At 34.8% G+C, this 17,073-nt stretch overlaps 1 protein-coding gene across 2 annotated transcripts in view; it reads right to left on the minus strand.

The window, feature by feature from the left end:
- LOC118195362 (solute carrier family 4 member 11-like) overlaps nucleotides 1-17,073 on the minus strand; it is an 842,086-nt gene that overhangs the window by 146,946 nt on the left and 678,067 nt on the right. For both annotated transcript variants that reach the window (XM_085809451.1, XM_085809450.1), the window contains exon 5: nucleotides 187-271. In XM_085809451.1, the coding sequence (XP_085665577.1) occupies nucleotides 187-271 (85 nt within the window). The remainder of the gene's footprint in view (nucleotides 1-186; nucleotides 272-17,073) is intronic.

Here is a 17,073-nt window from a genome sequence, read left to right on the forward strand (position 1 = left end):
TAATAAAGCAAGTAAAATCTGATTTAACAGTCTTTCATTTTCGTTTAAGAAGCGTAGTAGCATCCGTTACATTCAAATGGCGTTTAAAAATGCACAAGGAAAGAAAGAAACTTAAATTAACACAAGGAAAGAAAGAAACAGAAATTAATAAAAATAACAAAAACGAATAAATTTTATAAGACTTACATGGCACACAGCCAAGACTGATCGTAATCGAATCCCCCTCCTTCGCTTACATATGTTCCTTGTATGGTACGGGAGAGTAAATGCACTGAAAAAAAAATATTTATCATTCACTTCAGAAAAAACTGCATAAACATCATTCACTTACGCTTGAAATAATATATCTTAAATATAAGCTAATTCTATTTAACTCAATTACTAGTGGTCAAGCATTTGGAGTATTGCAAAATATAAAAAAAAAATTATACTGATACTTAAGTCAATTTCAGATAAAATTAAATAATATTTTACTTAGAAAAATTATTTTCATATGAATTTGGGTATACTAATTTCAACAAAATATTGGTTGTAATAACAGAAAACCAAAATTAGTTTCATTTACTCACGGTTCCCGAGAGATGCAAATCAACCCCGATATAACGAGTAAACATCAGTATCAGAAATTCTTCTGATTCTTTGATACTTTGATACGAACGTGATTATGCAGGGTTTCTACTGCGGCAGCAGTACTTCCCTGCAACCTGAGACATTTCCACAATGGACATGGTGATGAGGTTTACGTGAGTAGATACCAAGATGGGATATCAGCATTCAAATGAAAGAAAATTACCCCAAAACATGGCTTGGGGAAGTGAAGAATCTGCTGGAGATCTTGGAGAAGACCAGTACTTCCAAAAGTCGTTACCCACTGAAGGGGAGTTGGAACCCCAAAATCTTCAAAAAATTGTGATTTCGGATTTTTGCATTTTCAAATTCTCTACACTTTTATCTTTCTAACAATACCATTAATTTCTATGAAAATTAGAACTGTAAAAAAATCTAGTTTCAATTTGTGATCTACTGCTTTAATCAATGAGGATTTTTACATAAAAACGGGTTTTTCTCCAAACGTGATTTTTTTATACTCGATTTACCTTTTCTCAGGAACTACTGCTCACAGGTATCTAAACGTTTTACAGCTTATTTATTAGGTTCCTTAATATTTACTGAAATGAGCTTTTTGTAATAAACTTAGAAAAAAAATTAAATTTTTTTTTTGTGTGAGAAAAGTGCTAAATTTTACTATGCCTAACAAAATATCCTGTAATTTACTCTAAAATTCAAAATGTTTCAAAAGCTCATTTCAGTATAATCAGATAGGTATACTTTAATTACAGAAAAAATTTCAAGCTTGTATCTACAGCAGATTTTGAGAAAAGGTACATCAAAAATGGCCAATTTAACATTGTCGGTATAGGGGTTTCTGATACCCCTTAATATCGAAGTGACGATCTGTGGATCTGTAGGTCTATGCTCTATCCTTTCGGTACTCTATTGATACTCGACGCTTGTGAAAATATGAAGTGACTAAGAAGCATATCAGGAACTTGTGTGGAGAAAGCATTCAAAATTTCATAGTACTTTCCAATAAGTTAATAATGAAAGTGCAGAACACGGGTTAATTCTGCCATTCACTCGTGTTGAGATATTTGTAATCGCATTCTTACTCGTTAAAAGAAGTATAGTTTTCTGTCAAGTCCGATGCATTAGCTTTCAGTCAGGTTCGAATTATTCTGAAACTTAATGCCATTCTTTATGTTATTTTTGATTGGTTGTTTATTGTGTCTTGTTTATGATTTGTTAAACCATGATCTGTTGTAAAGTTATATGTATATGCTCTGTAAAAGTGTGATGTCATCTTTTACAGAGATCTTCAAATTGATACTATACAAAATTATATCAAAAAACGTGCAAGAAATATTTTCCTTTCTGTACTATTACATCCAAACAGCTGTAGCAGTTCTTTGCGATGCTCACCTTTTCCTAGAGAAAAACACAAATATCCTTCGGATATTCTTATCTAACATTTTGTTAATTAGCATTTGAAGTACTTACTACTTTACTGATCCAACTTATTTTCACATTGTTTGTCTATTTTCATTCATTACATCTTCCTTCGCCGACTGATGACGGCTAAGTGAAATATCCCATTTTACAATCTCGATTCTTCTTATCATCCTTTTGTTGTTCCAGACATTCATTTATCTGATGCAGAGTGAATGCGCGCTGTCGCGCGCTGTCACTCTCTTTCCATTCGACACAAGTCAAGCTGTCACCTTCACTGTTCATTTCTTTAATATATTAAGTCAAAACAGCTAAAACTATCTCATCCCACGTTAGACTTTGGACGCTTTCTCCACTGATAGAACTGATAGAGCATAGACCTACAGATACGCAGATCGTCAGTTCGATATTCAGTGGGTAACGACTTTTAGAAGTACTGGTCTTCTCCAAGATCTCCAGCAGATTCTTCACTTTCCCAAGCCATGTTTTTGGGTCATTTTCTTTCTTTTGAATGCTGATATCCCATCTTGGGATCTACTCATGTAAACCTCATCACCATGCCCATTGTGGAAACATCTCAGGTTGCAGAGAAGTATTGCTGCCGCAGTAGAAACCCTGCACGTTCGTATCAAAGTATTAAAGTGCTGTCATTCGAGAAGGTTGCTTTTCGTCTCGCTTGCTGCTCCCGCTCGGATTTTCGTTTGCGACTCAGCGCACACCTGCGTTTATACGACTGGGTGATCAAACCAGCCGTTCTACGTTTGGATTACAGCTGCTGCGCCTGTTTACCGGGTTTTTCTTCAATCTTCTTTTTCTCTCTGATTTCAATTATATGTGCGATCGAATTGATGTTGCATTTCATTTAATCTCAAATTTATCTGCTGGAAGAAAAGCGTCGTAAGGAAAATTCACTTGACGAGATGTCAGATAACTACTTCGCTACTTTCATCTATATGCGCAATGCCTAAAACAACAAGTTCCCGTTCCTGCATCAAATCCCAAGGATAGCAGCAGCAACACCCAAGACTCGTCACTGACCGCACCTGGGAAACGTGTCAGAAGCCCATCCCTGGAATTTTACAATAAATTTGAGATTTTGGAGGACATTACCGAGCAGAAAATACAAAGACCTTCCTCTCAAAAATTGAGTAAGAGACGCACCAAAGCTTCAAAGTTTAAGCGCAGGATTTCCAAGCTTAAACCAGCTATTTCCGCAAAGTCCGTTTCGCAGGAAAGCCGTAAAGCTAAGTGTGCCTTATCCTCGGAGGAAGAGAGCTAACTGTCCAGGCTCCTGCGCCTCCACGTTCTAACGAGCAGACTGCTGAAATGGAACCACCACCCACCCAGGATGACCAGGAAAGCGGATTTCAATATCCCAGACGTATCTCTAAGCTACCTCCAATAATTATTCAAGATCCCAGCCTAACCTGGAAGAAACTGAATGACATGTTAAAAAAGGCAAAACTCGACTTCAAAGCGAAGATGAGAAGTGATTTTGACTTCGAAATTAAAGTTTTCTTCAGTGACATGCACCGTCAGATTACGGCGTTGCTCTATTCTAAGGAAGTGAAATATTTCACCCATATGCTTCTTGATGATAAAATACTGAAAGTGGTTATCAGAAGCATTCCTTCCTATACGGAACTTACTGAAGTTGGTGTAGCTCTTACGGAGCTTGGATACTCAGTCAATCGAGTAAAACAACTAACCAGACACCGAAGAACCTGACATTCAAAAGATTCCGCTCTATCTGGTTACGCGTCCCAGATCAGACAAATCATGGACTATCCAGAATTTAGAATACTTAATGCGACTACGCATCAACGTAGAGGATTACAGGGGCCGACGCCGTCCCATTCAATGCCACAGATGCCAGAATTTTCGTCATGTGCGTGCCAAATGCGACCTATCACCACGCTGTGTTAAGTGCGGTGGGGGTCATGAATCTCGATCCTGCACTAAACCGCCTTCTGAGCCGCCCACCTGTGTCAACTGCGGTCAGGGACATACTGCTTCCTTTCGTGGATGTGTATACCTTCCCGAAACCGGGCGGTCTTCCCCTGGAAATAATCTTTACTCAGAGCGTGTTATCATGAACAGTGTTCAGCCTTCCCTAGAGCAGTAGTCATCCGAATTAGCTGAGCTCTCTGCAAAGCTTGAAGAAGCCAAGTCTGTGATCGCAACTCTCACTACTGCAATTGCAATGCTAAAGGATACTACATCTCAGTCAACTTCAGTCTCATCAAAACAATCATGCCTTCCCAGCTCCAATATGAATAGTTCAACCTCATTTGCTCCTATCTCCATTGGACCTGGACAGTCATGCTGGTTAAGGAAGTGATGAAATTCGTGCATTTTTGTTGCAAGATTTTGGGACTCCATTGGCATGCCCAAAATCCTGCAACAAAAATGCACGAATTTCATCACTTCCTTAACCAGCATGACTTAGATATTTGTCTAGTCACTGAAACGCATGCTGTGCCTAGACACAACCTGAAAATAGCAAATTATCACACTTACAAATGTGATCGGCTCCGACACCGTGGTGGAGGTGTTCTTAGATATGACAAGCGGTCTTTGTGCTCTGGACTTATATCCACAGACAATTCAAAAGGCTTTGAAATCGTATGTACAAATGTAAATATTCCTAAACTAGGCAACGTTAGATTCTGCGAAATTTATAATCCTTCTGACAATCGCAGAAGACCTGCAATACTATCTCAGTAATCAAACCCCCACAATTATTGGAAGCGACTTCAACTCGAACCACATCGACTTGGGATGCAACCACAATAACGCAAATGGAAATGTAATTCACCATTACGTGGAAAACGAACCTATTTATATGTTTGTACCAGATCAGCCAACCTATCGTTCAAACACCCTCAACAGACGCCCTGATATATTGTACTTCTTCATTGCAAACTTCAATCTTCCCTTCTCTATGGAAGTGATTACGGATCTATCTTCGGATCACCTACCTGTACTAGCAAGGCTCGGTGTTAACAAGCCTAATTTTACTCGCCCAAGGAAATTAACAGATTGAAAGCTTTTCTATAAAACTGCATTGACATCACCAATTAATATTGGGAACCTAAGGACTCCAGAGGATATTGACACGGCTGCGAAAAAATTCTCAGAAAAATTGAATGATTTCCTTCTTCAGGCCACCACAGAGAAGATCGACTCCTACACTCACGGTACCCTCCCCTCACACATCAGATAAATCATCACCCTGAGAAATAGGACCAGGAAACAATTTAACCGCACCTGGAACTCTGCATTAAAAACTGAAATTAATAGACTGACCAGGCTTATCAAAAGAAAAAATTCAAGATCATCGCACTGAATCTTGGAATGAAAAAAAAAAAAAAAAAAAAAATTGAAAATAAATCTAGAAGACGGTCCATTCTGGAACTATCTAAGAATAATCAAGAAACCCTCATACAACATCCCGCCAATCAAAAAACAAGACGGCTTTGCCTTCCCAAATCAAGAAAAAGCTGATGTTTTCGCAAGTCACTTATCCGAGCAGTTCGTCCTGAACGATGCTCCTTCCGATCAAAGCTCGATCGCCGCCATTACTGGTCACTTTAACGACTGGATTGCAACTCCTACTCTGCACAACATCATTAAACTTGCTACTCCCAGAGAAGTCTGTGAAATTATAAAACACTCTAAAAGCAGGAAAGCCCCCGGAAACTACAGAATTACAAATAAACTGCTGAAAGACATCCCACACAGTGCTATCTGCAAGCTTGTGAGCATCTGCAAAGACTGTCTTACTAACTCGCATTTCCCATCAGTCTGGAAGAACGCTGATATCATTCTCATTCCCAAGCCCAAAGAAAAACCACCCGACAAAGCTTCAAGTTATCCCCCTATAAGCCTCCTTTCCTCACTGGGGAAGGTTCTCGAACGTCTCATCTATAACAGACTACTACCATATCTAGGATTTCTCCCAAATGAGCAATACGGCTTCAGGAAGGGTGTTTCTACGACGCATCAGTTAATCAGGATTTCTGAGTTTATTGGCTGTGCCTTGCGAAACAAACTCAGTGTTGCACTCCTCATGTTGGACGTAGCAAAAGCTTTTGATCTCGTCTGGCATGAGGGTTTGCTTTACAAGCTCATCAAACTTCGAATTCCTCGTGAACTGATACTCATTACTAAGTCTTTCCTGGAATATCGAACGTTTTCAGTGTGGCAAGGTGTTGTCAGCTCTGATCCTCATCCCATATGTGCTGAAATTCCTCAAGGAAGCATTTTAGGTCCGATATACCACTTAAGTTATGTGCACGACTTTCGTAAGTTCTCCAGTGAACACAATTCCCTGCTCTCATGCTACGCAAATGCGCTCATCCAAAAATTAAGAAAACCGGACAACGCAATCCTTCAGTTACAACGAAAAATGAAAGAAGTAGAAAATTGGTGTCGGACGTGGAGAACACACATAAATCCTGATAAGTCCCAGATCCTCCTCATCAGAAGATACAAGCTCAGGGATACTATTAATAACTGTGTTTATCTCTTCGGAAAACAAGTTCCTTTCGTAAACACTGCCAAATATCTGAGAGTCATCTTTAAAAGATGCTTCACTTGGTCAGCGCACATCATTACTACCAGGGGAAAAATCTACGCTATCAGGCGGAAACTTTATTTTCTACTCCCAGAAAACTCAGGACTCAGCATGACCAGGAAAAAGCGTATTTATACCACCATCATCCGTCCCATCCTTTCATATGCCTCGCCTTTCTGTGAAAATGCCAAACGCAACGAAATTAAAAAACTGCAAACCATCCAAAATAAATTTTTACGACTAATTCCTGGAGCACCTTACTTCATCGGGAACAAAACTCTTCATAGAGATCTGAACATCGACTACGTTAAGACCCACCTTAACAAATTGAACGAAAGTTTCTATGAAAAAGCCATCCATAACCACTTTGCTATTTTTTCTGACGTGCTAAACTATGCAATAATCTATGACGACTACTTTGCAAAGCCCTTCACAGATCATGTCTTTAATATGTTAAGTCAAAACAGCTGAAACTATCTTATCACTTCATATTTTCACAAGCATCGAGCATCAATAGAGTACCGAACGGATATAGTATAGACCTACAGATCCGAAGATCGTCAGTTCGATATTCAGTGGGTAACGACTTTTAGAAGTACTGGTCTTCTCCAAGATTACCAGCAGATTCTTCACTTCCCCAAGCCATGTTTTTGGGTCATTTTCTTTCTTTTGAATGCTGATATCCCATCTTGGGATCTACTCATGTAAACCTCATCACCATGCCCATTGTAGAAACATCTCTGGTTGCAGGGAAGTACTGCTGCCGCAGTACAAACCCTGCATAATCACGTTAGTATCAAAGCATCAAAGTTTTCATTCTCTGCTTGTAAATCTGCATGCAACTTTGCTTGTATTTCTCTGCATGCAACTCTGCGTGTATCTGCGTATTGCTCTGTAATAAATATTTGTTTTTCGGGACACGGCATTTTCTATGTTTAACAGCAGAGCGTGGTTCGTCAAAATTAAAATACGCTGATGCTTTTTCTAATTGAACCTTCTATGTCATAATTTATCGTTCACGTGATTTTGTTTTGGTTTTTCTTGAATGATGGCTTTTTCAACCGGAAGTGAAAGGGAAGCTTTTGGTGTTGTCTAGTAGTTACAGTAACCTAGTAGTTATATTAACTTGAATATATAGGAATAGATAGAAGTAGTACACGTCAGCTAAATAGGAATTTCTTTGAAGATACTTTAAAAACGGCTTTGATTACTAAAATGTTTAAAGAATTGTAAGAGAGGGTAGAAGTTAATACATTGATCATGAAAGCTTATATTTGCTCCGTTTAACAAAATTTATTTCTTAGCTCGCAGTTTTTAACTGACGAATCTGCAGCAAGGTGTTAAGTTATGAAAGTGAAGCTCATGAACATAAAAGAAACCGATTGAAGCCATCTAACAAACAGTCAAAGCTATTGAAGTAGCCAGGAAATTCGAATACAAAAATAGTGAAATCTCCCATTATTCATGTGATTATTCACATTCTTACGAAAAACGGAACAGAGTTTGAAATCCTTCTCATTTAGTCCTTAGCGTTTTTTCTATTTCTGTTTATTATTTGTTAAAAAGAATACATTTAATGCCTTTTTTGTGCACTACTTTCATTTTTAATAATGTATCTTTAGCATTAAGAGAGTTATTCCTTTATCTGGTTATAGCCGAAAACATCGCGGCAAAAACATCGCAGACGAAAACGTCGCAGAGGAAACAACGCAAGGCGAAAACGTCGTGCTACAAAACATCGTGGGAGAAAACATCGCAAAGAGAAAACATCGCAGTTCTAAAACATCGTGGTACAAAACATCGTCGTCGAAAATAAAGCGGTTCAAAAACTTTGCAGTTTGAAAACATCGTCGTCGAAAATATCGTGGTAAAAAAAAAGTATCTACAAATCATCGCATGACGATAACATCGCAGACATGCTTTTGTCAGGCTTTACTAACTGTAAATAGATATTCCCATAATAATTTGTGAGCGCAAGATGTAAAGAAGGATAATTTTACCTTTCACATTTTTTTTTATTAACTAATAAATTTTTGCTGAAAAAGTAAGAAGGAAGCATAAGCATAAAAAATTAAATGCAACTTATAGATTATAATTTTTATGAAAATTTACCAGTAAAAACTTTATAAAAATTATTTATTAATGGTTTTTGTTGGTTAACTATGTCGGTTTAAAATTCTATTAAATGCTATAAGTTGCATTAATTTTCTATGCTTAAGTTTCCTTCTTATTTTCTCAGCAAAAATTTATTAGTTAATATAAAATATGAAAAACAAATTATCCTTATTTCTATCTTGCGCTCACAAATTATTATGGGAATATCTATTTACAGTTATTAAAGTCTGAAAAAAGCATGTCTGCGATATTATCGTCACGCGATGATTTGTAGATACTTTATTTTTTACCACGATATTTTCGAGGACGATGTTTTTAAACTGCGAAGTTTTGTACGACGATGTTTTGTACCACGACGTTTTAGAACTGCGATGTTTTCTCTTTGCGATGTTTTCTCCCACGATGTTTTGTAGCGCGACGTTTTCGCCTTGCGTTGTTTTCTCTGCGACGTTTTCGTCCGCGATGTTATCGGCGGACACCCCTTTATCTTGGGGTGATCCTCGGGAAAACTCTCTCATGGTACCCACACATAACATCTATCCTTAAAAAGTTCCGAGTGAGTAAAGCTACACTTCACCCCTTAAGGGGACTCGGTACCCCAAAATCAATGAAATTACCGATTTTTAAATTTTTTGCTGAAAAGGTACCTTAATACCCTTACTACACTGAAGAGAAATTTTGAAATGATTTGACGATAATAAATGCTATAAAAAGGTTTTTAAAATTTTTGACACCCCATTAAATGCCACACCCCCTCAGTGTTTATTTTTTTTTTTTTAACTTCTTAATTTTATCAGTAACTTACTAAAAATCAGTGTAATAGAAAAGGAGTGTAATTAAATATGACTCCAATTATCAAAAACTATGTTTATGTGTATATACTGATTTATTTAAATACAAATTGAAGTTGGGAAAAAAAATGTTTTTTCACCTTTAACCTGGCAAAGTTAAATATTTATACTGAGCTTAGCAAATAATGTTATGTTTATTATTAGTCAACTTTGCTATGCTTATTCAAAAATTGAAATTATCCGTGATTGACGAACAGAAAGATTTGGTGTAATGAAAGTGATCAAGTTTCTAACTGTAGCATTATTGAAATAGTTCTGGAACAAACATTAAACTCTTCAATTAATTCAAATGCACATAAATTCATTTAAAATGCAATTTATATATGAGAATAAATTGCTAAAATAAGAGAAGAAATCACATAAGCTGCTGAGTGGTTTTAAATAAAATGTTTTATGTCTGTTAATATTCAAATTTTGCTTTTTAAAAAAATGAATAAAACAACAAATTAATATTATTAATAATGATTATAAGCGTTTTATAAATTATATTATAATTAATTCATGCATTAAAACTGTTTTGAGCGTGTTTTAAAAAACAAAAACAGAAAAAAAAAAATTCCTGTATTTTATGATTATTTTGCAATATTTCTAGCCAGATAAGGTTTTAAACAAAAGATTATAATTTATGCTCATTTTAATCAATTGAGCAGTACTAAGATTTATTTTTTTTATATATGTATGTATTGAAATTCAGTAATAAAATTTTTAAGAAATTTGAAAGGATTTAATGACCGTTCACACAGTTTACATTCTTTAAACTGCGATTTCTCAGTTTGCAATTTTTCAAAAAATCCTTTTACTTAAAGTCCTAAAACTTGTTCAGATATGGACCAAATGATTTAATAATTTTACTGCTTATTTAAAATTATATACTAAGTAGAATCAAGGATGGGATTTGAAAAATAGTGAAAAGAAAAGTTATTGGAAGTAAAAATTTCATTGAAATCATATTTTTGTTAAGTTTTTATATAAAAATGTTCTTTTTATTTGTTTTCTCAGAAACTAAGTCATTAATTTCAAAATCGATGCGTAAAGTTATTAAGAACATTATTATAAATACAATAAAAAACTTTGAAGCAAAAATATTGAAAATTGTGGAAGAAGAAAGAATTTTTAATTGTTAAATTTTTAAAAAAAATTCAAATTAAACAAAAATTAATAGCAAAATATTTTTTCAGCTTAAAACCATTTTGTCTCATAAAACCACTTAATATTATTCATAAAAAGTATATGAAAGTTCTTAAATAAAAAAAAATCATTCAAAAGGTACCAAGTCCCCTTAATTTTTCTAAACGGTGTACTTTCAATAGATAATAAGTTGCAAATTTATAAAACTGTATTGCATTCCATACTATGCTATGCCTGCCCTGTTTGGGCATATTCATGTAAATCATATAGGAAAAGGTTATAGCAGGCACAAAATTGTGCCCTAAGACAGATCACCAACTCGCTCTGGTACGTTTGAAATCAAAACCTTCACGATGAATTAAGCATTGAACAACTGAAATATTTTTATGCTACCCTCTTAAGTATCAACAGTCCTGTTATGAGGGTTTACGATTATGATGTGAATGACCCAAATAATTGTAAACGGCCTATGGCCATACTTAGTACACATATTATTTAAATTGACATACTTTACCTGTATTGTACATTTGTGACTTATGTTATAATTTAATTGCACCAGTTGACTCGCACTATCTGTATTGTATGTATGTATTATATGCATCTCTAGACTCAAGTTAAAGCCAGCTCGTTTCCCCTTTCTCAGCTTTCCCAGTTGGCATTTTTAGGTCTTTATTGGAACTCGGCGCACACTTTATTTCTACTAGAATTACCAGTTATCTCCCTCTCCTTTTACTCAAAAATTATAACATATTAATTTTAAAAAATATATTTTATATTAGTTACTTATGACAACATTCGAAACAACCTATATGTTCGACAAGGGGTAAGGTCCTTGACCTAGGCACTCTGGTGCTACACCGTTTCTATGTGCGAAGAGAGATATTACGTTATAAATATGTTGGTTTCCTGATGCAGACAGAATATGACTGCTTATGTAAGACTGCTGTTGAAGGAAAGGAAAAGGGAAAAGAGATGAAATGAATAGGTTGGTCATTGGATATTTGTCTGACCAGACCATGTGGCTGAGATAAGGTTGATCCTCACGTTGGTATAATCATTGAATTTAGTTCGGCAGCTGACAGCTGGTTGCGTTTTAGGGAAGCCATGCCTTTAACAAAGTATTACAAAATTGACGAAAAAAGACGTGCTTTTCAGGATAAATGGGAAATTATGTAGTTTTGTTGTATTTCGCGCAATAAAACTGCGTATTTTATTTGTAATAACTTAAAAAATTAGTGTTTTTTCTTCAAAACTACAAACTTTATCAGAACAGCAACGCCATGAAGATTCAAGCTGTAGTAATAAATATGGAAGTTTGTTATTATTTGCACGCAAGCATATGTTTTTTTAATGTAGGTGTCAAAACAAAAATTTAATAAATTAAAGACGAAAGAAAGAGAACTGATTGCAACCATTTATTCTGGCTTTTTGTCATCCTTGGAAAGTTTTATTATTATTATCAGTGTTCATGTATGTTTTGATAAATATTTAGCAAATGAAATTCAACATTTAGTTAAGCTTTCTTAGTTAAGTTTCTTAGTTCAACATTAGTTAACTGCTCTCTATCAAAATTGGGGGCGGAAGAGCTAAATCGCACTGTCACCTGTATGGTGCTCAAGGCTGTTGCGAACGACGGGTGTAATCTTGCTCTTCTTGCCACGAGGAATTTCGTGGGCTTGAATGCTTGAATGCTTTCGTGAGCTTGAATCCTCCCTCGCCTGACTTATAGGCGAGGGAGCATTCGTAACAACATCAAGTACTATTCATACCGGAAAGTAAAATATATTACTTGTATTTCTTAAATTGATTCCTGTATTTTCGTGCAAAGAAGTACAATTAAACGTTTGAGAATGTAAAGAGAAAGTTGGGAACTTACTATAATTACAGTTAATTTTAATGACACAGGTAGAATAAATATTCAGAAAACATAACAGAAGGGAATATTTTCATATTACTGATGAAATCAGCATGAGTTAATCATGTTTCGCAATTTGTGATCTAGGCACATTAAAAGCAATTCGCATTAAAAACTCACTAAACGTTAAGACAAATTCATGGACACTTTCTAAAGGAAACAGAAGTCACTGATGATAAATTGTACGTTGATTTTAAAGTGCAGGTAAAAGCACTATGGGAAAACTACTATCTTGAAATTGCGTCTAGTTCAAGAGAATAAAGCAGACAAAAAATTAATTGACTAGCGTTATTTAAACAATTACAAAAGCATTAGTAAACATATATTTATTTATTTATTTATTTCTGATTCACCTCAGGTGTACAACTACTTTGAGTTTTGATCTGTTCAATCTGTGCAGCCTATGAAGGCCATTCACGGTTTTTAGTACATTAAGGTGCTACTGCACCTCGCCCGGGGGCGTGACATTAGAACAAGGTACAATCATTCCGTGGCGAAGTCAAACTGAATATACGAAAATTGGGAAATTAGTACTTGGAAAACAAAATCATCCAGCATTCAAGTCCATGCATGATGCATTCGGTCAGGATAGTAGCGTAAGGTTACTGAGATAGGGTGCGCAGTCCAGCAGGTAATCAGGAGTAGAACCACAGCAGTGGGCGTGGTGAGATCACACAATATACAGTCCTTAACACATATTAATTAATTCAGAGTCTCTAGCCTGCTTCCAGGCAAATAGACAATTTTGGCAGTAACACTAACCTTATTTAACCAAGTTAAACTTGGTTAAATAAGGTTATTTAACTTGGTTAAATAAGGTTAGATAGAGCACAAAACACAACTTCATATGTACACTATTTACATATTTACATCACCATCGCGCATTATGGTGAATTGACCGAGGTCTCTTCACCACGCTGTCCACCGTATGGTCATAATTACCGAGTTCTCTTAGCTTGTGCACTGGAGAATTATCCATTTTTTCGAAGAAGTTGTGCGCCTCCATGAGGATTTGTTCAGGATTTGTTCAGAAATGTACTTCATATAAATTTTGGGACCCCCTTATCATACACATATATATATATATATATACAGGGGTGGTCAAAATTATGGACATTTTTGAAAATTTTTATGTTTTTGAACTTTGTATGCCTTTAGAAAACGTTACGTTTCACAAAATGCAAACTTGTATATATCATTTTAAAGAGAATTTATTACTGAATTCAATACAAAACACAAAATTCACTTATTTGCAATACAAAAAAGTTAAACGATAATAGTTATCGATATATATTAGATAGTGATGATTGCAGTGAGTTATCAGTACTTAGTAGGGTACCCTTTATTTTTGATTACAGCTTCACATCGACGTTTCATTGAGCTGACAAGAGTTTTAAGCTCTTCTTTCGTTATTACATGATGCCAGGAAACAATTATAGCCTCAATTAGTTCCCTTTTATTTGATGGGCGCCTCATTCGGACAAGAGTTTTCAAACGGTGCCACAAATTTTCGATAAGATTGAGGTGAGGACTGTTTCCTGGCCATGACAACAATTTAATGCTCTTTGTACGAAACCACTCTTTCGATATTTTGGCCGTGTGGCAAGGAGCAGAATCCTGCTGAAAAAGAAACGAAGTATTATTGGGAAAGAGATTTCTGATGGAAGGTAGAATTTTTGTCCTAGAATAGTGTCAATGTATTTTCTGGCATTCAGTGTCCCATCGATGACATGAAGGCGACCAATACCATCCTGCTGACATGCATGACCAAAACATAACACTAACTGGGTTCTTCACAGTTGCTTGAATGCAGTTAGGATGTAGCTCTTCTCCTATTCTACGTCTTACATATTTTCGCCCATCACTACCGAATAACGATATCTTAGTTTCATCACTCCATATAACTTGTGACCACTGATCATCTCTCCAATTAATGTGTTCCTTTGCCCACTGTAGTCTTTTTTTTTTCGTTGCTGAAACTTAAGGCTTTTTTCGTGGAATTCTACATCTCAGTTCAATCTAAGAATCTAACTAAGTATCTAACTAAGTTAATCTTCTCCTGATTGTTCTTGAACTGACATAAACACCAGCATCATTCAGATCACTTCTGATGGCCGCTGATGACATTTTTCTATCTTGGAGACATAGTCTTTTTATTCTTCTGTCATCAATAGATGTGGTGCACCTTTTTCGGCCTTGCTTTGTTTTTTATTGAATTTTTCTCCTGCTATCGTAAACAAAACTTTCGGATTCCAGATGTAGTCACTGAACCACCCTTGCAATTTCAGCATAGGAAAGACCACTTTCTCGTAACACAATAATATTACGTCTCTTTCTAGGTATCCAATCTACTCTTTTATTTGATGTCATTGCTTCTTGACTAAATATTAAAAATTTTTTAAAAAAATTCCTACTTGTAATTGCAGTGTATAAGAAACAGGTCCTCCTTCTACAGAACAAAGAAAAATAATGAATTGTTTCAAGTGTAAACATGATGTCAGCTTCTACTGGCAGTTACTACTAACATTTGATTGGTTCTCAGAACAAGAACAGTGATTGGCCAGGAAAGCTAGACATTACAAACCACTTCATAACTGTGTTTTTTATTTATATTAAAGTACATATAACTTTTTTTGTATTGCAAATAATTGAATTTTGTGTTTTGTATTGAATTCACTAATAAATTCTCTTTAAAATGATATATACAAGTTTGCATTTTGCGAAACGTAACATTTTCTATAAGCATACAATGTTCAAAAACATAAAAAATTCCAAAAGTGTCCACAATTTTGGCCACCACTGTATATATATATGACAATTACACTGATGCAGTGTGAAAACAAATTAAACCAAGACTATATTTATAAGCATTTTTGAAGATATTTGAAAGAAATTTCAGTTTGACATTAAATAAATGGAGCATTTCTGTACTCTTAAATGTACCTTTAAATGCCATATGTGCGTAGAAAACGGAATGCTGGATTATTCTAAAAGAAGATTAATTTATGGAATCAGAGATGTAAACAATTACATATTAAGCACTAAGAATTATAGACAGTGAGAGTGATTTGAAAACAGGGCAAATTATGTAATGGCAGATACAATTACATATCTTAAAAGAAAATATAAACAAATTTTTATGTGTTTACTAGGGATTGGTGAGATTTTACTGATACATTTTTACTTACTGTGTACTTATGTTGATACATTTGCAGATATACAGAAACAAGGCAATAGAAACAGATAATGCTTCGAGCCAAGGAATGTGATTAAAGATTCTGGACAGGTGTTCTTCATTCTACATGGTAATTAAGACTTCATAGGATTTATGGAAGTAAAATAGTAGAATATATATTTGGTAAACAGCGTTAATGAAATTAAGGACCTTGTCTGCGAATTTTGTTCGCGAAAATCTCGAATTAACTCTCATTTCTTCTGAACAGGATTTTGATGTTATAAAATGGACTGTAGAAATGTTTTAGTATAAACAGTCATAATAAATATGGATCTTAAGTATTTAGTGTAGTTTTTTAGAATATGGAACCTAATATTATCTGAAATATTACATATATAACATTCATCCAGTATATTGAACACATACTATATGCTATTTATATATGAGTATATTGTATATGTTCAATCTAAATATGGATTTCAAGAAAATGTTGTGTATCACTTAACTTTTATACATCTTAATCACATAACTATACATGCATAGTTTAAATATCATATTTAACGTACTGAATCTCATATTATGCAGCTCTTAACTTTTAAATACAATAAATCTTTTAAGTTAGATACTTTTTACAATGAAAAATTTCTTTTTCATTGTAGAAAGTATCTCATTTATCTTCTGAAAATAGTTTATTTTTGGTTTCACCTTAACTTAACTGCTTCTGCTCCTTGCTTTGATTAGCCGTTTGATAACCACTATGTATTTTCCATGCGAATTCAATTAAAAACTCCTATTATTTACATAATAATAAAAAAGAAAATACAGATACATTAAAATGCTGCCCAGTAGCGAAGGTGTTTTAGTAATAAATAATATTAATTATGTGACGGATCTTTTCCTGAGAGAAATTTTGATTTAATCAGAATATGAAACATATGTTAGGAAAAGAAGAAACACATAAATCTCCTGTTGCCCATTACTGTTGGTTAGTAAATCACATTATTCACATTATTTATTTTTCTCAGCCAGAATTACCCCCCCCCCAAAAAAAAATCTTCCGTTGGTGAATTAGAATTTCTAGCGAAGTTTCACATTCATAAAATTCTTTCAGTTCTAGTTAACAATCCCAATTTTAATCCGTCCTTACCCTTAAGCATTTAAAGGAATTATTTTACAGTTGTTTTAATTTTTGATTAATAGATCGCTCCAGTAACTTGACTTCCTATTTTTTTCATTGTTATCGCCTGGAAAAAGAAGAAGGTTCTGTATATAAACCTAACCCCGAAATAACCCCGAAAATTTA

Source organism: Stegodyphus dumicola, chromosome X2 (assembly GCF_044657685.1).
Source record: "Stegodyphus dumicola isolate Sdum_Otavi_A_Nest chromosome X2, ASM4465768v1".
Classification (NCBI taxonomy): domain Eukaryota; kingdom Metazoa; phylum Arthropoda; class Arachnida; order Araneae; family Eresidae; genus Stegodyphus; species Stegodyphus dumicola.